This window comes from Aquila chrysaetos, chromosome 25, assembly GCF_900496995.4.
Source record: "Aquila chrysaetos chrysaetos chromosome 25, bAquChr1.4, whole genome shotgun sequence".
Classification (NCBI taxonomy): domain Eukaryota; kingdom Metazoa; phylum Chordata; class Aves; order Accipitriformes; family Accipitridae; genus Aquila; species Aquila chrysaetos.
The window spans coordinates 17,914,440-17,937,343 of NC_044028.1; the positions used below are offsets into that span (position 1 = coordinate 17,914,440).

Sequence of the window (22,904 nt, forward strand, 5' to 3'; positions counted from 1 at the left end):
AGCAGAAGGATGCAAAGAGCAGAAGCAAGGCTTGTGGAAGTCTACTTGCCCTGAAAAGTCCAAGGGAGATGCTGGAGACCTTGGTGTGCGACAGGGAACTCGCTCTTGGGCTTTGTGCTGCATCTCTTCAGGCTTTGTGGAGCATCCATCCCTTGGTGGCATCATGGCTGCAGGCTGACAGCATGGGTGGCGTGGCAGAGATGTAGCGGATGATGGAGGGATGCTGGTGGGAGAAGTAGGACTGAAAGCCCAGAGTGCAGAGGCAGGTCCCTTGTGAAGGGTGGGCGATGGCTGCCAGCCTGGCAGAGACCTGCAAAGCCGTGGTGGAGCATGGGGAGGAGAATCCAGACCTCTTGCTGCTCCTCTGCTTGGAGGAGCTGATAGGTGCTAGGCATGTGGTGGGTGCTGGAGAAGCATTAATGTTGTCATGGTGGGTTTTTTTGTTGTTGTGATGAGGCTTGTATGCCCGGTGCTTACAATCCCACCCTGAAGTCCTGGGCTTCCCAAGCTATGCATGGCACCTCAGCCTCTTTTCCCTTCTTCTGAGAATCTACCTCTGAGCCTAGAAACTGTTCTGGGCTTTTTTTTTCTGCCCTCCGGCACATCTGCTTTGTGTACTTGCCTTTGCACAAACAGTCCTTTCTGAAGGCTGCGTGAAGGGTTGCCAAAAGGAGGGAAATAATTTGAAGCAGTTCTAAAAAAGAAATCAGTCTTTATGCTTTGCTGGTCTCTGAATCACACTTGTTTGTATTGTGATAAACTTAGTTTTGACAGTGTGGCAGGCTCAGTCTGGCTGGGAAAGGCAAGTTAGTTCTCTTGTGCTGGCCTCTCTAATATTTACCTGCCTGGTCGGGGACGGGCTTGTGTCTTGCACTCACCTGGGCTTCACCTCTGCAGCCCGAGAAGCTTCTTGTGCTCACCAGATTCCCAGGGTTTGCAAGTTGAGAGATGCAACTCTGGCTCCTGCTTTCATGGCTTGCTTGTTTGTGTGTTGGCAGTAATGGATTTCTCCTGTTTCTGGTTATTATGATCTTGTTTTAGAGATTATAGCATGTAAATCCTATTTTGGAGAGGGTGAGTCAGTAAAAGCAAGTCCTGAGCTAGCGAGAGGATTTATTCTGGGATATGCCATGGGATTTTTTGCACTGCTTTCTAACCTGGTTGGGAGGAAACAGAAGCAAAAGCTGCAGTCCTGGATTTATAAGCCCAGACAGTCTGTTCTGTAACCAAACAGCCCCGGTCACAGAAATATCTGGGTTTGTTGCAGGGGACTTGACATAAAACGATACCAGGCACTGCAAAATGTGCAGTGTCTTAAAATGCCTAGTCCTCAGTGTGTGACCTCCTGGCATGTTTTATTGAGTTACTTCTTGTCAGTTCAGGTCAGCTCTGAAATCCTGTGTAGGCTTTCTGCCCCAGTTTTGTGCTCCGGCAGGATGCCGTGGTCCCGCCTTGAGCCTGGGGTGACTTCAGTTGTGGCGTTTGGTTCTTCCCCCAAGGGTGGCTCCAGCCTACATTAATGCATCTATTTTATGTAAGAAGTAACCTAGCACTAAACTTTTTATTTTGATCCAGTCTTGTGCCTCTGAGCTGTGTGTTTGGAAGGGTGAGAACAGGTTTCCCATGTCATTAGAGGAACAAAAGCTAAAAACAAAGCCTTCCATGTTTTGGAGGGTGGAGGAAGAAAACTTTTCAAGTTTCATTAAACAAATGAATATGTTTATAGTAGAGTGTCGCTGCTGAAGCCTTTGAGCACTTAGGTAGTGACAGGAAATCTGGAACAGTTGAGACAAACGCAATTAAATTTGGATAAAACCATTTCAGTTAACCTATGTTCCTGTTAGTGTTTTCAAACCATCCTTGAATTTTTTTCTTTAAATATGTTTTTACGGTTCAGTGACGACAATTGATGGACAATTTGGAAATAGTCATACTTTAAGTTTGAGAACACACTTAAAAATAGGACAAAGCAAGGCTCCTGAAGCTGCGGTGAGTATAGAGGTATTAAGGCTGCCTCCAGATAAGCCTTGGAGCTGGTAGGGTTACTCCAAAAAGGTCCTGTACTCATGCCTGTTACGTAGTACAGACCAGAGGAATTTCTACCAGCAGGTGAAAAAACCAAAACTGCTGAATATGGGTAATCTGGGCTGGTGAAGACATCCTGCAGTTCAGCTCTGTGCTATGTGCCAAGGGTCTGGCTGGATGCACTGATTTGTTCTAGTTTCTTGTGAGGGTGGGCAGGAAGGGTCTGGGTCCTCAGGCTTTTTTGGCTGCCAGCTCTTTAAAACATATTCTGGCTTTTCTTCTTCCTGTTGAATTTTGAGCGTTGGAAGGAAAGTCTTTTCCTTTGCATACTCCCAATGCAGATGGCATTCAGTGGCTTTGGGAGGGAAAGGCAGGAGCAAGTCTCCTCTGCATCAACTTTGGGCTTGTTCTTAGTTTATGGTTGACTTGGAGACTTCTTCCTTCCCCTTCCAAAAAGGGAAAGTCATAGTTTGCTGGGGAGGGAATTCTCTCCTGATCATTACGTATTTGCATCTCTCTCCTCCGGTATTTCCTGTGCCTGCAGAAAGAGCCCGCTGACCCTGGGAGAGGCTGGCAAGTCGCATCGTGCCTTGGGGTTCAGGGCCAAAGCTGGCTGGGTGCAAGGTAGGTGTAGAAACTGCCCCGAGGAGGTGACATGCATCAAAAGTCGATGACGTGCTGAGCAACTTTTGTCTTGGATAAATAGGACGAAGGAGGATTTGTTAGGCAAGTGGATGTGCTCAATGGTGAGGATACAGTCTTCCTAGGCAGGTAGGAAAGGAGGGGAGCTTGTTCCCATTGGGCAACTTGCTCAGTTTGTTTCAAGGAAACAGCTGAGCTGCTGGGGCGGTTTCTCTCCCTTGGTTTGTGGGTGATCACTTTCTTGTTCCAGTTCTTTAAATACTTGCAGGCTGATGGAGAACCACTGGAGGCTTATTCCCCTTTTGCCTTAAATAGTAGGTTTGATTATTTCTTCTGTAGCAGGAAGAGATGCGAATAAACCAGGCTGAATCTTTTTCTTTGTCTCCTTCTCAGAAAGATGTCTTGATTCTTGGTTTCAAGTACCAGACTGATTGCAGAGGGCCCTGCAGTTCCTGAAGTCTCTGGGACTGAAGTGACAGCAAGGACAGGTGAACTGATGTGGGAGGGATGTTGCAGAAAGCGTCTTCACTGAGTATTGGTTGTGGTGGACCTTTAAACAGAGACTTGACCAGACACAGTCTGCCTGCTCATCTCCTCTGGAGCTCCTGAAAAGGCTCAGAGAGCAACATGCTCACAGCAGCCCTGGATAAGTGCCTCCACTTGCGAAATAAATAATGCAGCTCTTGCACTGCTTACTGACAATTGACCGTTGCTTCTCCCTGTAATGAGGTCTGCCCCCTTGAGGGTATTTTAAAGGTTAGTTAATTAGGTGTAATTGCAGCAGAATAGAAACCTGCTCTGAGGTTCTGCCTGCTTTCTGTAGTGCCAGATCCTTTAACAAATTACTGAGTCAGTTCCTATAAACATTGCTGGAGCCAGTGTAATGCTGAGTTATCAGCCTTCCACTCAGCCTGCTTGTTTACGTTGATGAAGCCTCAGAAGTGAAGTGCTGGAAAGGGTGTTCCTGGCTTTAGGATCAGTGCGGCCGTGCTTCAGATCACAGCAGCGTTCTGGGAAATATATTGCATGAAGCAACGTTAAGTTATGCTCACGCTGTCGGCATGTCAATGCTTTCTCAGCACCCAGCACAGGGGGATAGATGTGGTCTTAGCCCAGACAAATGCTGCATTAACAGGGATCAATTCATTTCAGCTGATCACGTTGCAACCCATTGATTTAGTGACTGTGTGATCTAAAGAGAACGGCTGTATAGGGACAGCTATGTCTTTGGCAAGTTGCACAGCTGCTCCGGTATTCGGCTGCAGGAGGTTCAGCAGTTCCAGCACGTTTGCACATTTCCCAAACACTGAAAAATACAACTACTCTGACTTCTATAATTAGTATTTAAATTTTTTTTTTTTTTGCTTGAAAGTGTAGGTTTAGCCTTGAGACACAAGGTGGGTTTTTACAAACAAATGAGTATGTTGGCTCATACCCTTCTGTTAAATGCAGAGGGTAGAGATGCTGCAGCCACCTTTGCATAACCATGAGAGATTTTTACATTGCGTGTGCTTGCTCGCTTAAATTCCTCTGTACCACTTCAGGCCAAAGATCTGGCTAAACACAAAGAGGAGAGCATCTGGCGTGAGCCTGCTCCTGCGCTTTAGAGTATTGCTAGCTAAAAATCCCCTCTATTTGACAGTTATGCCAGTGTGGCACTCAGCTTTCTGTCTGCTTGAGTTCAGGGATTGTGTGACTTACAATACTGTTTTTCCCGCAAAGATAAAACATGTTCAGAGCAGATTTGGGCTTCTTGCAGACAGAAGAAGGTAGTCAGAGTTATGTGAGAGATGCCTGGATTTTCATGTCCTGTCTCAGTCGAGCAGGCCTTGTGGGCCTCTGTACACCCAGAATTGGTCTGGACCTGCTTATTCAATTAAATGGGTTTCCTGTGTTTAAAGCTCCGAGATCCACTGGATTTTAGGACATTTTTGGTCCTCTGTTTTGCTTGAAACTCCCCAAGCTGTAAATTGGCAGAGAGTGTGTTGGCACATGCGGTGGCTGCTGGCTGGCAGGGGTCTGCTCCTGCCGTCCCTTTGTTCTCCCTTCTTGAGACCCTTCTTACTGGCAGTATGAAGTAGGCAAACCTGGTACTGCTGGACACAGCAGGCTGTCTGCAAACAGGGCCTTGTAGAACAGACTCTGCTACAGTCCAAAGACTTCAGATGAGGAGAGTTAGTCTGAGCAGCCTTTTTTAAGGCCAAACAGAAGATGAAGTCTGGCTTTGGGCATGTTTAACATAGCGTGGAGCCTTGCACCAAGCTGGGCAGAGATCCAAGCAGCAGAACGTGCGGGCAAAGGGGAGTGCGGTCCAACTGGTGAAAATGGAAAGCAGGGGCTGATAGAAAAAGCTCACATTGGATTAAAAGTGAAGTTTTATTTTCTGTTTGTACTACTTCGGAATCTGTGTTCAAGCTGAATGTACAGATGCATGGGGAACAATGTCTGCATGTGCTGTGCTTGATTGTGCAAAGCTGATTAAACAGCTACATAAATGTTTGGAAACCTTGCTGGCCTGTTAACAGTGATGGTGAAAAGCTGCAGTTACTCGCTTCCCCTCGAGCATACCTGGGGTCCTTGCCCACTGAAGGGGTGGCTGCTTTCTTTCCATAGACTTTCCTCAAAGGCACTGGGTGAAAACTGGCCCTTTGGAAGCTGATGCTGAAGCTGCAGCTTGTCTAGCATGGATCCTGCTTCCTTGCCTGGTCCTGCCTCGCTCTGTGTTTAAATTTGACCATGAAGGCTCCCATTTCTTCTGGAGGGCAAGAGACGAGGGTAAGGTCCTTAAACCTGTTAGTCTCCTGTAATATTCCATTCAGGAGAGAAAAAATTCCCATTGATAGTTTGGGAAGAGGTGGTGGTCAGAAGTGCATGGGACAGTTGTGGGTTTGTAGGAGGGGGCTGTGTAGGTGTCAGGCGCCCAAGGCATTTGTTCTCATTTCATCCCTCTGTAGTGGAGCTCTGCTCCTTTTGAGCCTTGCAGTGGGATGGTCTTTCCCTGCCCCGGTCCCTGCCTTGCAGCCTGCTGACAACTACATGTTCATGTTGAGGGGGCTTCTGTGCGCAGCCCAGCTTGCCGAGCCCAGCAGTCAGCGGCAGAGGGGCCGGGAGCTGGAGCCAGCCAGGATGTACACGTGAAACCACGTATTCTCTCTGCCCACCACAACCTCGTTGTTGGAATGCTTGCCTGAGGTGGGGGTACCCAACCCGCCCTGTGCTGAGCAGTTGCTTTCAAAGCTCTGGTTTGAGTGCCTCAATACTCACTTTTTAGGCTAAACCTTTGCCTTTCTATAGAAATAGTTTTTAATAAGTGAAATGCAAATGTGTTTTGAACTGCTTGCAGGTAGCTGCTGTTCTTTACAACAGTCCCCAGCCAGTGCTGGCTGCTGTCATCAGGTCAAAGTATGGCAACAAGTTCCCTGGTGAAGGTCTTCCTCTGGTGGTTGTGTTAGCAGTTCATCTGATGTTGCAGGCTAAAATCAAGGCCCAGCCAGCAATAAGCACGCTGTGTCACCCAGTCAGAATCTGGACTGGGCTTACTGGTTTGGTGGACTTTTTCCTGGATGGGCTGGTCTGTCCCTGTTGATTGCTCAAGCGGCCAAAACACACCAAGCCAGATGCTCGGTTCAACCAGAGTCTTGGTAAGTCTCTGGCATGTTGTTCCTTATCTGGACAGGTCTCTTGGTGTCTTTCTAACAGCTCTCTGGGTTCTCTAGGTCTCTAACATCTCTCTAGGTTCTTTTTGCACATAATCCACGTGGTTGGTCCCTTTGGGGGCCTGAGCGTAGAAGTCATCTGTTAAGCAGACCAGATCTTGACTCTCGCTCAGTTTCCCATGACTTACCTTGGCGCTTGTCCTATTACTCAGAAGACTGAGACCACACGTTAAATCCTTTCCAAGGAAAGGAGGGAGCAACTTCAAGGCAAAAGCATCTGTCTTCGCTTATTGCGGCATATGCGAGACTGCAGGTGCACAAGTTCTTGGTGGGAACTGCAGCCTGCTTGCTGGCCTGCCTTGAGTATTTGGGGATATTTATCAGGAATATGTCAGCATTGATTCTTCTTTGTCTCCTTTGGATTTGCTTCCAGAGTATGTGTACAGTAAAGCAGGACTGAAATGCTGACTTATCACTCCCACTATGGTATCATCAAATAACTAGCTTGTGGTGTGAAGGGCAAGACGTGGCCCCGGTTGTGGCTAGGCTAGAAGCATCATCTGTGTGAGATACCTTACGACTGTAGGAGCTGAGCTCTGCTGGCTCTTCCTTGTGGGGTGCCTGACTGCTGTGGCCACTAGAAATCTCCCAACCTCATTTCACCCCTCAAAAGAATTTCTTTTTGGAAGCTGATTCACCCTCAGTCTCTGCCAGAATATGAAGGAAAACTTCTGGCAGGCTCAGGGGTTACAAGGAGGGTGTTGCCTGGCCAGCACAGCCCTCGCTTCCTTCGGACATCAATGCTTAACACAAGCACAGTGGATATTTTGTTCTGCTGAATCCATCTGCTATGTGGTGGAGACATGGAGCATCCATAAGGATAAGGAGAAAAGGCCTGGAGCTTCCTTTTCCTCCCACCTGCTTAACAGGTCTACTCACAGCTGGGGAATCCTTCACCTCCTGGAAAACCTCCTGGTGTGGTTGCCAAGCCTTTGTGTTAATTTGAATTTGGAGTTGTCACTGTTGGCTTAGCTGAGGCTCGAAATCACTTACTGAACTGATTTCACTGCATCGAAGCAAGGAAGCTCTTTTTCTGCCCCACACAGTGGGGAAGCTGTTAACAGCTGGTCCAGCAGTGCGGTGTGGTGCTGGCATACGTGCTCAGAAGTGGCTTGGTCGGAGGGGGTTGTTGGAGGTGGGTGTTGGTTGGCAGCAAATCTTGTTGGTTTTGGAAGGTGAAATGCCCTGCCAGTGTGCAGAGCTCTTTAATACAGAAGAAGATGTGGTAGTGTGGTTGGTCAATGAGTAGTTCTTGTTCTGTTGTTGAGTTGCCAGGTGACCTCCCTCCTCCTCCCCAGTCTGCTTCCCTCTCTGGGTCCCTTACCAGGAGAAATCCCTAATGGACTCGTGCCAGGAGCTTGTTCTGCCTTTGGTCTGGGCTGTGCCTCGTCCCCAGCACAGGGGTGAGCAGAGCCCCTTCAGCAGTTCTTGCCATCATCGGTTCTGGTTCTGCAGGCTTGTGTCCGTGTTCGGCTTAAGGTAGATTGATTGCGAGTAGTTTAAACCTCTCGCTTTCCACCAGGATTTAAATCGGCTATTTAACCCACATTGTCCTCTTTGACTCTTTAATGCTTTGTGTTTCTAGCTGCTCTTTCTTCAAGAAGAGTTTGTAACCAGCTACGAACACACACATTAAGTAAAACCTTTATTTTGAATATTTCTTGCTGGCCAAAAAGCAGGAACCTCACTGTGACTGTGGCTTATATCTGCCTGTTTTTAGCTTAACATTGCAGTTTAGTAGTGTTAACTTTTGTGCTAATAGGAGTGCGGTGTTAACTACTCCACTCTTGCAGATTAGTCTTCAGCTAAAAACAACAAATCTGTGACTTCAGAACTGCTAAGATTTGCTTATCTAAAACAGTTTGAGCCATAATGCTTGGAGTTTTTCCCAACTGTCCTAATAAGGTAGGGTTTTTTAGCCTAGTCATCAAAAGACATGACATCTCCATGAAGACATGGAGAAAACAGGCAGTTACAACCCAGGAGCGAGATGCTGGAGCTGGTGTTGGCTATTCTCAATGCGGGTGGCTCAGTGCCATGACAGCTCAGGTGTGAACGAGACAGTGGGCCATGGGAGGGGGGGTATCAGAGTAACGCCAAGGACCTCTGTTTGGCATTGTTCAAGATCTTGATGTACCCTGTCTTGAATAGTGTATGCAGTTCTGGCCTTCATCTTCCGAAAGGATGGGGGGGCTGGAGAGGGAGCAGGAAACATGATTAAAATGGCCGAGGGCCTGCAGCAGCTGCCTTGCAAGGGGAGGGTGGGCAGGCTGGGATCCCTCGGGGAGGAGAATATGGTCCAGGGGGATCACAGTTGCACCTCACCCTGTCTTTTGGTGATAGAACTGGGAGGCAGTTGATGAAATAGTAGAAAATACGTGCAGAAGAGTTAGAAGGTGGCACTCCTGTGAGCAGGTAGTAAGCTTCTGGAGCTTGTGGCCCCAGAGGTGGTGGAGGCAGGTTCAGATGCTCATGGGCAGTAAAGGCCCCCCCCTGCCCCAGCATCCCTGGCTCCATCACTGTGGGTGCTGGGAGATGCTGGGTGCTGGCCTGCAGGACACAGCCTCTGCTCTCCCCAGGCAGCTTCTCGTAGGGGCTGTGGGGACCAGGCAGGCACTGCTGGTGTTCTTTGTTTTCTGCATGTTTTGAGCTCTTCCGAGTGTCAGTCGCCACTCACACTCAGTCTGGCGATGTTGCCTCAATCAGTAATGGTCAGAGTTCTTTTTAAGCTTGGAGAACAAATACAGGCATGTTTGGATCAGCACGGACACACTACCGTGGGCTTGAGCATCATCAGTTGTGTGGCTTTTGTTTGCATCTGTAATGTCAGGGTTGTGAAGTTCTAAGAAGCATTTCCCCCTGCCCACAGCTTTATTTAAATACATAGGTGGCTCTTTTCCATAAACAAAATACTTGCCTGACTGCTCTATCTCTTTTGCACAAGCAGCGGTGTGGGAGAGGTGCCTTGCTGGGGTATTGGCACAAGGGCTTGAAACCCTCCTTAGTCCTGAGAAGCTGCCCGCACTGCAGCAGTGTTGTGAGCAGCCCTGCCTCACGTGTCCCATGTGTCGTCATGGCTGGATCTTTACAGAAACTATACTTTAGAGTGTGTCATGATAATCACTTATAGGCTTATCAAGTCTGATTAAATGTCACTTGCACTTCTGTTATCTATATACACAGATAACAAATTAAGCTACGGTTTCTGAACTCAAGCTGCCAGATGCATTAACTGGAACCAACACATTCCTAAGAGTTGTTTTTATTAGTCTAAAATACCTTTGTTTAACATACAAGAAGCCTGACTCACCCCAAGTCAATGTGTGCCATGTGAGTTCAGCAGTTTTGTTATCTGCCTACCAAAAAAGTTCCCCAGAAAACTGGAAAAGTTGCTTGTGTTGTCTTCTCCCTGTTCATGATGGAGTAAGCCAGCAGGCGGGCAAGCCTGTGCCATGCTGGGGCTTGGGGTTTCTCTCGTGGCAACCCCCTAGAAGCACAGTTGAGTGTTTTTTATGGTCTCAGCCCTGTGGTTTCCTCCGTGCCGGCAGGGTGCTCACCGCTGCTGCGGGGAGGTGGGATGTCTGAAGCAGAGACATCTCCTGCCGCCCCGCAGTGTGTTCGAAACCACGTGGACATGCAGGTGAACAGCTCTGAGTGTGTTGCAGATGTTATTTCTCCTGTATAAACACATACCTGGGTTTAAGAAAAACAAAACAAAAAGAAGGCAAACCCTGCTGATGCGTAATGAGTTAAGCAGCTCTGAGCACCATGGTTGGGCTTAGTTGTCCTCCTCGCCCTTAGACGTTAAGTCTCTTTGATGCAAGGTTTCCTTCCCTGGAAGGAGAGGTTTGGTGATTCACCATCTTTTTCCCCAAACCAAAACGGAGAGATTGCCCGAGTGAGTCAAAAGGCAACTGGTTGTGCTCATGGGAGCTGAACAAATCTAGCACTGCAGATCGCCTGAAGACTTCCTCCTGTGTGTCAGCTCCACAGGAGGAGAGGTCGATGTGTTTGGCAGGGCAAGGGCAGCTATTGAGTATGGAGCTAATTGTGCAATTCCTTTTCTCATGTCTTAGACCCTGCTTCCTCCTGGGCTTGTTTCTCAGCTGAAGAGTGTGGCTCTAAAATAGACAAAGGTGCCTCAATATCTCTTAAAATGATGGTCTGCATTTTTTTTTAAGGCAGGAAAAAATACCTGATTTTCTCAGCTTGACAAGCATCAGTGGTGTAAAGGGTTTTCTGAGGGGCAGGCTTGTGGCAGCCTGGAAGGAAGGAGCCAAATGCACCTTTTCAAAGATTTTGTTTGGACCATGAGGAATGACTGTGGTTTTGCCCTCAAACAGAAGCCTGTTCTGTTTGAAGAGCCCACATCATCCTCACCAGGTGTCACAAGTGTCCCTTGCTCCATGTGTGTGCCTGCTCTGGCACCCACATCCTAATCCTCACTAGCTGACATGATTCCTTCCCCCTTGGGCATTGTGTAATTGTGAAAATGTTTCAGTTATATGGCCTAAATTTGTAACGTGGAGCAGTTCATTATCACTGAATCCTCTTAACTGGGCTCTCCTACTGGGCAGTCTATTATTGAGTTTTCCCAATTAAGATAGGACCTCTTTAAAAAACATAAAAATAAACAAATCCCTGGTGGAGAAGGACCATGTTGCAAGAAATACTGCCCTAACCTACGTTTCAAGACTAAGCAATAGTTCTAGCACCAGCCAAGTACTAATTAACCCTTCTGTACTGATTACTTATGTTCCCTTCAAGGAGAACAGCCACAGTTTGATGTCAGTTTAAGAAATTCACTGCCCAAATCTTTTTCTTGTAAGGAGCTAAAAACAAGGTGCTTCTCTGATGGAAGATACTGTCTTGTCTACCCAAAGGGCTCTATGGGTAACACTGCTTTTGTGGTTACAGGTAAAGGACCTAACGAAGTACCTCGATCCGAGCGGACTTGGAGTCATCAGCTTCGAAGATTTCCATCGGGGGATCAGAGCTATCAAAAATGGAGGTGAGTTTGCTGCTGTTCTTCAAGGGAAGAGAGGGAGACACCAAATTTAACGCCACAGGGGTTAACCGAGCTGAGAAGTCGCTTGATGAAAGCAAACTGTGTTTGGTTTTCTACTCCGTGTTGGGCAGAGAGGAAGGCAGAGAGGTTGGGTGCATTTAATAATAGAATTGAAAAAGGTAGTACAGCATCTGTGGTGGTGGTTGCATGTTTTCCTGTTTATCAGGAAATTACCTTCCTAAATGTATGTTGGAAATGGAAAAGCCATTGAGGGAAAAATCCCTTCTGGTTTGGTGTATGCTCTCACCTATGGTTTTGTGGGGGTTTGCTGCTCTAATGGAGGATCAACTCTTGGCTGACACGCTGCTGGAGATGTCTGTCTGCTGCAAAGCGTAACATCTTCTGGACGCTGGGCACTAATGCATTTGCCTTCACTCCAACTGTTTGGAGGATCAACGTGCTTAGATGATTTCTTGCAAGAAGCACATTAAACAAGAGCTTTGAACTCACTGACTGGTAGATAATCTTTAAACATGCCCCCAAAACAGGCCTGTAACAATCCCCATGTTGCTCTTGATGGGCTTGTTGCAAATACTTCCAGAGTAATAGCTTGGTGAAATGTGAACTATCTTTCTGGCTGGTTGGCATTTGAACTTCTTTGCTGAAGAAGAGATGTTGTTTTTTCAGTTTGGGGTTCATCTCTAATATGAGTGTTAGAGGGTCATTTTGGGGCAAGTGTGTTGTTAAGGGCAGGGTGTGAAAAATATTGGAAGCCTCCTGCTGAGCTGATATAACTTTAAATGTACAAATATGAATTACCATACTAGGACATTAATCAATTCTGTTCACAGCAATGCTTATTTTAAACTTCAGCATTGCTTTCATGCAACAATGAACATGCACTGGGTTGTCAGCCCTACACACTGAGCATGCTTTTGAACGCTGATACAAGCAAAGATGTGAAAAGACTGATTATTCCTACACAAACAATGTTGTTTCATGAGTAGAAAATCCTCAAAGCAGAAGTGATTTCTGTTTTTCTGTTGGTTGTCCATCCCTCCTTCTGCTCCCCCTTCCCACCCCCAGCTTATTTGTGCTCAGGGTTGTAGCGGTTTATGGCAGCTCCCAAATTTTCATGGCTGGTGTAGTTTCACAATGCAGCTGATTCCCAGTTCTTGATGTAGGAGGAAATGCAGCATGCTATTAATTTGTAATAAATTGCTATTGGAGTAGAGTGTGTTTGTGAAAGCTCTGGCTTGTATTTCTCTTCAATAATTCATTGCCCTGGTATTGTATTATATTAATTGAATGGAAAAAGCAGATCCAGACAAAGCTTTTAGGATCTCTATTTATTAAACTTGAAAGCAATTGATATGTTTTTATTACAGTGGCTAAGAAAGGCAGATCTCTCTCTAACACTGCAGGGCATTAAACAGTTATAAAAGAAACCCAGGATAGGGTACTGAGAGAGTTTCTTTGCATCTCACCAGCTGAGCAGTTGCTCACATTGAAGTGGTTTTGAGGATTTGCTGCTGCTATTGAGACAGACAATATTGATCATCCCTTTGTAAAGAAGAAGAGGTTATGCTTGCTGCTGGGTGTCCATTTTAACAAGGTTTTGTTAATTAGCTGGGCCTATTTTTAGCCAGAGATAGTTCTGTTGCATTTCCTGGTACTCTGTAGTTCTTTGGTCAGTCACTGAAGTGAGACCTGATGTAAGCTTGTACCTTGCAGTGTCTGTCTTAATGTAGGTAAGGGTTTATTTCTGAAGATGCTCCACTTTTCTTTCCCTCTACCCCCTCTCTTGGAGACTCTCCGTAGAATAGCTGTGATTTTACTTGAGCTTTTCCGGTCTAGCTTGGCAAACTGAAGGTACAGTTACAAAACTAGCAAAACTTGCACAGTCAGCTGCTGCGCTTATAAGTGCTTTCGTGTTCAGTTGGCCTTTACATCCAGGGAGGATACTAAACTCCTTGGTCCTATTCCTGTGCCAGCTGTTTGAGGTAGGTTCCCACTGGCTGAGGAACATGCTGATCTAGGTCTCCTTGAACTTGCCTCTGCCTTCAGTGTGGAGCAAAGCACCATTTAACTACTTGGACAGCACTGAAAGCCACAATGCCACCTCTCCGCTGCCATGAAACTATTCTTATCTCTTTGCTGGTGTAATCTTTGTCTGGCCAGGTAATGTTGATCATGGAGGGGAAAGAGCAAAGTGACTTGCATGCTACAGAAGCTGGGTTTGAGACTTCAATGATAGTCTTTAGCCTGTTGTGGTTGCCTTATCTTCTACTTTTCCCAAAGAGAAGACTTAATAGGAAAATGTGGTCCTCATATATGTATCAATGCCTGCTGCATGTATATATGATTGTCATTAGAGTGCTTTGGGTGGTGGAGTCTGGAGGGCCCCCAGGGTCTCCCTTCTGCAGGAGGTGGTGAGCCCATGGCTCTCGGGTGGTTGGGCTCAGTTCTTGGGTCCGTTTCTGAGCCGTTTATCAGGAGCAGGCTGGCTTGGGGACCATGGGGGGGCTGCCTGGGCACAGGGAGGCAGGCTCAGAGATGCTGCTAGGACAGATTCATCTCCTTGCAACCTGCTGTGTCCCAGCCCTTCTTGCTCATGGGGTGGTGTGGCTGCTGGGACACCCTTGTCCTCCCTCTGCTCCACAAAGCGTGCAGTTTGCCTGCTTTTAAAGTTTGTGTTAATGGTGCCTGGACGACTGGCCAGTCCTGCAATGTGTAAAGAGCAAAGCAGAGGGGGAAACTGTGGAACAGACGGCAAGTCAGAGATGATAAATAACTCTGAAAAGTGGAATTTTACGGCCTTGTGTTGTAAAACTTGAGAAGCTGATAATGTAGTGGAGGCAGTAATTATATTGATTTGGAGGAGAGTATGTTATAGAGCATGCTTAAAGAAGCCAGATAAGGTGTGTAATGCCTGGGTAATCCGTAGCCAGAGGAAAACCTGGTGCACCTGGCTACTGTCAGTGGGATCCAATGGGACATCTTTCAAGTCTGCAGGGGAAAAGAAATGGGGAGGGAGCCAGCGTGACTGCTGCATTCATCATGCTTAGAAGTTACAGCTCCTGGGGGATCTCTGTGAGAAAGAAGTATGAGGGACTGTATGCAAGCCACTTAGAAAACTTGGACTGGGAGTAAGGTCTCTGTCTATTGGTATGGCAAGGGCTGACCATGGGACAAGGGGCAGTGAGATGGTGTCTGTAATTTGAACCAAGGTGCCTGGACCAAGGAGCAACTCTAGTCTGCTGCATGTTGGATGCAGGAACTGCTGGAGAGGAGTTAGTCAGCAAACACAAAGTATGGGTAGTATCAGCCACAGCTGGATGCAAACAAAAAACAGGGGTTGTGCTCAGAGGCAGATTTCTTTCTTTGTCAGGACATTTAAAAACTTTTTAAGCCTCAGACACCTGTTTTTTCTAGAGAGGCCCCTCAGCATCCAGTAGGACATGTTTCCTGTCTCATCTTTGTAGCAGACCAGTGCTCTTACTCGAACTCAAAAGCACTAATGAACAAGTCGTGTAATTCACGCACATGCTCTGAGCTGAAACATCTGTAACATCTGTCTTCCAAAGAAAAGCCCACTGGGAGTGGGCTCTTTGCAGGTACCCCCCTGGATGTGGGGGGATTGCTGTTGGCATCAGTTCAAATCACTGCTGTGTCAGGCACGGGAAGGTGCATTCCTGGAGCTCGTGGCCTTGTCCATACCTTCTGCATTGGCTTCTGATCCCTGAACAAAGGGGCCCCTGTGCATCGAGAGCAAGACAGTGCATCCACTGAGAAATAGATGTGTTCATGAGCTCAGGGGAGGGCCTGAGGATGGAAATAGTCAAATCTTATTTCAAATGCTTCAACTGAAAGCTCTTTGGATTTGGGAAGATGGAAAATCCAGCTCCAGAGCCAACACCCAAACCTGGAAGCTCTAACAGAGTTCCTGTTTGCAGGGACGGCAGGCTGCTGGCAGGAGCGAGCCGGGGGCAAGACTGGGGGAGACCCCTGGCAGTGCCAACTTCGGGGGGCTGGTTCAGGAGTCGGCCGCCGTGACGAACGAGCTGCAGCTCAGTGGGGTTGAGTAAGAGGTAACTTACTGAATAAGTTTTGTAAGAGGCAACCCCTGTGGGGTTGAATAAGAGGCATTTAGCAGGAAGAGTGTGTTCAGCTAACCAAAGGCATTTGATAGGTTTCCAAATGACAGGCTGAAGGGAAAAGCGTGGAGCTGCGGAGCAAGGCAGGGCTGGGGCGGGTGCAGGGCAGGGTGCTGAACAGCAAATAAAGGGCTGGCCTGTGGTCAGGGCTTTGGCTGGGCTGGCAGGCTTGCTTTGGCAGTACGCGGGCAGGCTGCTGCAAAGAGCCTGTGTAAAAGCGCTGTGCCGTTGCTAATTGGAACTGGCAGCAGCGTGAACTCGAGTTGGTCAGAGTCTTTGTGGGGCTGCATCACTCAGTTCCTGAGAGCAGCCCTGGGAGGATTTCAATGGGTGTATCCTCAGAGCAGAGGCTGCAGTTTCTGCAGCTGGCATTTCATGTCCCAAAATGGTTGGTGTGCTCCTGATAGCTGAACACCAGTTTGGGAATTTCCTGAAAGAAAAGCACATACACAGCCCTCCCCCTGGATGAAGGCTGGGAGCGTTACGTCTTAAAAGCTTACAGCCAAGAGAGGGAACTGCACATCAAGTCTCAAAACCAGATCAGAGTAATTATCCCTGCATTGCTCGCACGATGTGCAGGTTGTGCTCTGTAGCCTTGCTGCAAGGGAGCAGCAATGTTCCCCACTCCTGCAGCTGCACTGCTTACTTGCTGACCTGGCGACTCGGAGACGCCTCTGGATCTGATAGTGCTTAGACAACATCTCTGAGATCACGGCTCTGGGTGCCCGTGAACCACTTAGTGCTTATATGAGTCTGCTAGACAGCACGTGGTGGCTCTGAATTAATTTCTGGAGAGCCAGGCTGGCTGCTGCCCTGGTGACACGGATCTGCTTTGGCTCTGCAGAGCGTTTGAAGGTGTGGAGCGTGTTGGATATCTGGCTCTGTCTGGTAACGTAAACCACTGTTTGGTTTGTGTATGTTTTTTTTTTTCCCTCTGTAGGATCTGCATTGCAGATGGCTTTTGCTATGCAAAATGAAAGCTTTCCTTGCACGGGGATAATTCCAGAAGCCAAATCTTACATTCCCTTACACACTCCCAATCTAGTAATTATTTCTGAGGCTGTGTTTGTGTGCATCTTCAGTGGTCTCTCTTCCAGACTGATGTTGGAAATATGGTAGTGTTTGCAACAGGCTACTGCTGTCATCTAAGCACACTTTCTCAGTGGGGGTACCCAGGCCCAATTTAATATTCAAAGTGTTTGCTTTTTAAAAGGAAAGTCTTCACTGAAGCTTAGCAGATGGAAGGAGAGCTTGTGTGCATGTTTGACTAAACTCGGTGAGTATCTGGCACTGGTATGAGCACTTCCTACGTTCCCATCAGATCTGCTGATCTCTTTATTCATGCAGCATTGCTGCAGTGAAGACTTTCCCGCTGATCTTGCCTGTTCCTAACCCTGGCTAAACCATCACCGATTAGGGAGACAGCTCATTTGATGGCTGAAGGTAGGACAGATGCCTCTTTGTGTACAGCTGTCATTCAGGGAACAGGGGCTGCCATGAATGGGAAATCAAGATTGATTCATGAGCAAGAATAAAATCAAAATTGCTCTGATTATGTCTTCTGCATTTTTTTGCATTGCATCTTGCTCTGCACTGGCATTTGTATATGTATGTACTGGCATATATATATGTATGTACTATATGTATTGCTTGTTGGGATAAGAAGTTTATGAAGATGAGTGTTAATTCTGCTGCTGAAAGGAGTGAAGACTTAAATGTCGTTTTAAAATTTATGTGTGTACTTGGGACAAAAAAAAATTCCCCCCGCTGTTCTTTGTAGTGCTGTTCTTTGTAGATCAGAGTTCTCCTCATCCCTGTGGTGCAGAGGGATGCTTGTAGCACCGTTATTATGCTTGTTAAGTTTGGAGTCCACATGCTTGTCATCTGTGACCCCTTCCACTAGGGACAGAAGCAGCCAAGCCTTTCCTGGAAGTACTGAACTTGTTTTTTTCTTGAAATAGTGGTGCTTAAACACTTATCTTGGAAACTGCTGGGCCTGCCCATGAAAGTGTATGAGGGTTGACTATTGAGTCAGTGTAACTCCCCCTGCTCTCAGAGGATGGGGGAAATTAGGAGTGTATGCGCTAGTCTGTGATGGAGGCAAGCTGCTTTGGTGGTACCCTGTGGTCAAAATGGCCTGAGGTCTCTCTCCATCTCTCGCCTGCAGAGGCATCTCTAACAGGAGCGGGTCAGGTGTATATGGGGGTGCAGAGGCACTCTCCTGTGAAAGGCTGGTGCTCAGGGCATGAGGGGAATAAGGGTGGGATGGAGGTCCTCTGCATGAAGGCACAAACAGATGGAGAACTGAGAACTTTCAGCCCTAGAGGCTGTTCCTAGGTAAAGGGAGGACACAGGAGAAAGAAAGCCTCCGGGCAGGTGGCACTGGGGTGTTTGCTCTCTTCCTCCAGCCCACATTATGCTATGTCTTTGGAGAAGAAAAGTCAGCCTTCTGCTCTCAGGAGCCCCAAAATGCTGCACAGTGTGTGCAGCTGCTAGCCCAGCCTCAAAGACGCTGCCTCCTCAGATGCCTGTTGCCAAATCCTTTGTTATCACACCTCTTGAAAAAAGGGGACAGCTGTACCACTTGGACACCTACCTTTGCAAATGTAGCTTGGTTCTCCACGCTTGTTTTTAATAGCCACTTGTAGCCCCACCGTGGCTCCTGCATTGCTGCTGCTGAGCAAACTACAGGCTGCGTGGCTGGAGGGTGAGGAGCGGAGAGATAGGAGGTCAGTGCATGGCACTCCCGAGGCACACGCCTATCCTCTGTTTTGGAAAACTTTCACACTGGAAAGGATAACTCCAAACTGGCTCAGCTGGAAGGAAGGATATTTACTTCTTAAAAGCAAAACCAGGAACAAAAACACCGCCTGCAAAACTATTTATCTCCAGCCATGCAGCTGCCAGGATTCAGCAAGGTTAACTCTGGCTACAAACTTTCCCTGCCTTAGCGTAAGCAGGGAGATTTGGATGAGCGGCGGTAACCGCTTGCTCCCCTTCAAAGCGGGAGCAGTGGTTGGAGTGGCGGGGAGTGAGGAGATGCTCCTCAGCTGTGAAACCTGTCCTGCTGCCGAGCTTTGGAGCAGCGGTGAGCAGAACTGCACAGCCCACGTCACCCTCAAGCTCTTTCAAGTCCCTATTTATTTCTGCTGTAATATGCTAGGGAAAGGACTTGGATACTGATGGGGGGGGCAATTCTGGCTCATCATGGCTTTTTTTGGTTTGCATTTCTCTTTTAATTTACGTAAACAATTGGGTTTATTCATTTTTGTAACTTTGGCAGCTGGGTGAAGGGTTACATCAGGGACGAGGCTGGCCTGCTCCATGTGCGCCATGCCTGAGCAGGGAGTGCGGCTTCCCAAAAGCAGCCTGGCAGATGACATACTGCATTGACCTACTTTCGGGAGAAGCGCAGAAGTGTTGGAGAAACTGTGTCCGTAGGCCTCCTCGCAGCTCTGGGAATGAGAACAGCGGGGAATTACTCAAATGCGCTGCCGTAAAACTGCTGCTAAGGCTCAGCAGCCCTCAGGGGCATGGGGAATGGGAGATTGGCACAAGCATCTCTCCCATTTTGAGAATTCTTTCTTTATGACTATTTTGAGGTATGTGCCAGAGAAATCTTGCTGCGTCTGGTCACCGTCATGGAGTGTAACAGGCTGCAGGTCCAAAATACACATGCAGTCCGAGGGAAATGTAGTTCATAGCACTGCAAAGCTGCCCCTCGCTTACTGTGGCAAGCAGCTGACCTGTGATTAAATGCCCAGAGTATCACCATTTGTACACAATTCCTTGTGAGGGGAAAGCATTACTGTGTAGCCAGATCTCTTGCAAATCAGAGTGGAAGGACTTCCATGTGTCCTGGTGAAGTAAAGTAAAGGAAACTTGTGGTGGCTGCTTAGACCCTCAGACCATAACCCAAGCCTGATAAAGGCAAGCTGGGGTGAGTTTAAATTGCAAATGAAAGGCCCAAGTTTGATGCCCGAAAGAAAACTAATTTCTCTGGCAAAGGAGAAATAAAAACACTGCAGGGACTACCTGTTTTGTTGGGGACATGGTCAATATAGAGAGCAGTGTTTTATTAGAGCCTTGGAGCAATTCTTCGCACACTCTCTTCTACAGAGATTATGACTAAAAAGAAAACAAAGGCAACGTCTGTTAGAAAATAGGCTTTTCTCATCATCCATCTGCTGCCTCAGTATTTCTCCATCATATGTTTTATTTTCTGTGTTGGGAGTATGCTGTTTTGTTCCACATCTGTTGCTGCTAGGACTTCTGGGAGACTGGGCTAGCCTGTGGTTTGGGGAGTGCGTGGGCGGAGGCTGGGCTGGTGGCTCCAGATGGGTGGTGGTGGAGGTTTCGGTCCTGCCTGTTTTGATTTCTCAGGTTTGGATGTTAGCTCCAGAGTAGGGGATTATTAATGCTCAGCTCAACCCAGGAAGCTGGGGAATGTCTCCTTCATCCTCACCAGAAATGTCTGGCCAGAGATCAGGTAGGCTTGGCTTCCCAAGCTTAGGTAAAGGAAAGCAGCCCATCGTCCTGCCTCTGCACCAGCAGTCAAGCCAGAGCTGTCAGACCATTTCTCGTTAGGAATCCAGTCAATCTGGTGTTATTAATGAAGGGATAATTACTCACCTATGACTTTTGCTTCTCCAAGAGCCCTGCTCAGCTCTGTTGTGGCCTGGAGGCTTGTGACTGCGGTGAGTGTACCCTTGTGACGCCTTGACAGATTGATGTGGCAAAAGCTTGTTTCTTCTGAGTGTTTCCTGGTCTCGCTCTTAGACAGGAGAGGCTGTGTGTGATGTGGCTTTGCTGAGAAATTGGTCCTAATTGCAGAGCCACTGGGTTGGGCTGTGATGGGTAGGGACAGCAGATGGGCTGGCTCTGGTGGACAGCCCCCACATTGAGAGAAACCTTTCCCCAGTGTTCTGTCTAACCACAGCTCACTTCTTCATCTCGATCCTGTTCTGCCTGTACCAAGCCACATCTCCTCCTGGGGTGGTGCATGTGTCCCTCAGATGTCTTTCTCCTTGATGATCATCTTTTCCAAGTGCATCCAGTCTGACTGCTCCTATAAATCTGTCTAGCCACTAGGCAGCTTATTTCTCCTTCTGATAGGAAAGACTCCTGCTAACGAGGTGACCAGTGCAGAATTCACTGATTAGAGAGTCACAGGATGGCACGAAGGACTTCAGTCACCTGTTGCAGCTCAATGCATGCACAGAAGGGTGGCTTTGCTCCCGTGCTGCTCTTGCAACTTTGAGAGCAGAGCTGTACCGAGTCAGCGACTCGCATTCTCCCATTGCTTCTCCACTTGCTTGTTTTTGAAGCCTGTTTTGTTTTGCAGGTAGTTTTATTAATGCAGTCAACAGTTACAAAGAGGTCAGCAGAGGTAATGTGGCAACTTCTAATAAAAATGCTCTTGTTGAGGTGGTAGGAACTGGGCAACATCATGTTTGTAACCTCTCAGCCCCTTGGTTCCCTTCTCAGAGATCTCATGCTCCAGACTGAAGAGGTCTAATGCTTCTGATACAGTCATGTTCCTCGGCTGTCCTCCTACCATCTGCAAGAGAGTGGTCAGGCACTAATAATGGCAGTGGATTCTCTTCTAGCCAATAAAATGTTACCAAAACCTTTGAAAACTGTCCAAGTGAGTTTTATTAAATGTTTGTATTCCTAGTAATTAAGTCAGCTTTGAATGAAGCGCTGATGATCCCTGCTGGTGCCTGCATTGCGTAGTTTGTGGTCTTGGAGTGCTGCATTAAGGCACTCATTTATTTGCGTTGTCTCAATAACGGCAGGAAGGAAGGGCTGTCAACCTGTGTGATGTCTCTGACACTGTCCTCCTCGCTTTGGGGAATCTTATGCTGGAAAAAGGATTAAAACCCAATCTTACGGGATCCTCCTCCATTACTTTGTTTTTCTTCAGGCAATTCTTCTACAGAAGCCAGTTGGAGCAAAAGCACTTTAAAAAGTACAGCTCCCCTCTCGCTTCAGTGATGCGTGGGACACAATTTGGCTCATTTTAGAAGGGATTTTTTGGCAGTGTTGAGAGTTAAGAGGAGAAACAGGGAAGGATATTCAATCATGTGAGCCTTCAGGAGCATTTTCCTGTTAATCTGCATAGCTTTCAAGGGACTTTGGAGGACAGGGACTCCAAAGTGCTCTACTGTGGCCAGCATCAGGAAGGCGAACTGGCTGCTTGACACTCACTGTAACAGACAGGACATTTTTGAGCAACACAACCATCACTTCTAAGAGATGGCTCAGAACTGTGAAATGACACATTGGGAAGAATTCTTCCTGCACGTGTAGTTTAATGTCTCCTCTTGAGTATTTTCTTTTCCCAATTTCCTTCCAAACTCAGGCCGAGTTCTGGTTGGGACCTAGCCTCTGATCTCAGACTTGCCCACTTTATAAATAACTGTATTTAGTTTTTACTAGTGGTTTTGCAACTTACCTTTTGAAGTCAGAGCCTTGGCTGGAGTAGAAGGTGTCTGTACATTTGTTGGCCGGCCTTGCAGTTCACCCATAGATCATGTGGCAGGTAGATCAAAGGCAGGTGGGTGGTTCTGATCCAAATCACTTGCCAGGGCTCAGTGATTGCTTTGAAAAGGCTTTTAGCATCAGCTTTGTATTAGTTGTCCTCAGCTTGTAGTGCGGCTAGCAGGGGGACAGAAATGGCAAGTAAGACCCGCAAATGCTAAATGACAAATACTAATGTCTGCATGTTACGATTTGCAAGTGCTGTATGTGTTGAAAGGGCTTGTTTTAATGCTTGCATCCAGTCCGTGGGTTCTTCTGCAGGCAAGCTGTGCCTAGATTCACACAGGCATTGCATCAATAATGATATTTAGCTATGCTTGAAGGTAAGTACATTGCAAGCATTTCGCAGGCACAGGATTGGAAGCTATGAGCTGGGGAGGATTGAACTGGTTTTAACTGCTATCTTGATTTCTCTGTGTGGGAGCTTTGGGCTGGAGCCGGTGTGGAAAGCTGAAATGCTTTGTGGTGGGATGGTGCCATCCAGGCAGTGCCCCAGCTGATGTGAGTGGCCTGTAATGAGCAGGCTGAGAAGCTGCTTTGTTTCTGCCTGTGTTATCTGGTACGTCAAAAGCTCTGGTGCATCCAGGCTCCTGAGCTAGGGTTCTCGTTAATTTTATTTTGCTTGTGGGGCCATCTTATCTAGGAGGTGCCACTTGTCTTCTGTGTGCTCCTGCCCGAATCAGGCTGATGTGGAGCATCTAGAAGAGTTTCTACTTCAGTGTACTCAAATGCTTGACAAGAGACTGGCCGCTGGATGTCCTGAAGGTTGCATCTACATTGAGTGTGCTCTGGGAAGTTAAGTTAGGATGTTCT

General features: G+C 47.4%; 1 protein-coding gene across 2 annotated transcripts in view; it reads left to right on the forward strand.

Annotated features, from left to right (window-relative positions):
- The window catches only part of RAB11FIP3 (RAB11 family interacting protein 3), an 80,979-nt gene that overhangs the window by 10,711 nt on the left and 47,364 nt on the right, over positions 1 to 22,904 (forward strand). For both annotated transcript variants that reach the window (XM_030001807.2, XM_030001808.2), the window contains exon 2: positions 11,301 to 11,394. In XM_030001807.2, the coding sequence (XP_029857667.1) occupies positions 11,301 to 11,394 (94 nt within the window). The remainder of the gene's footprint in view (positions 1 to 11,300; positions 11,395 to 22,904) is intronic.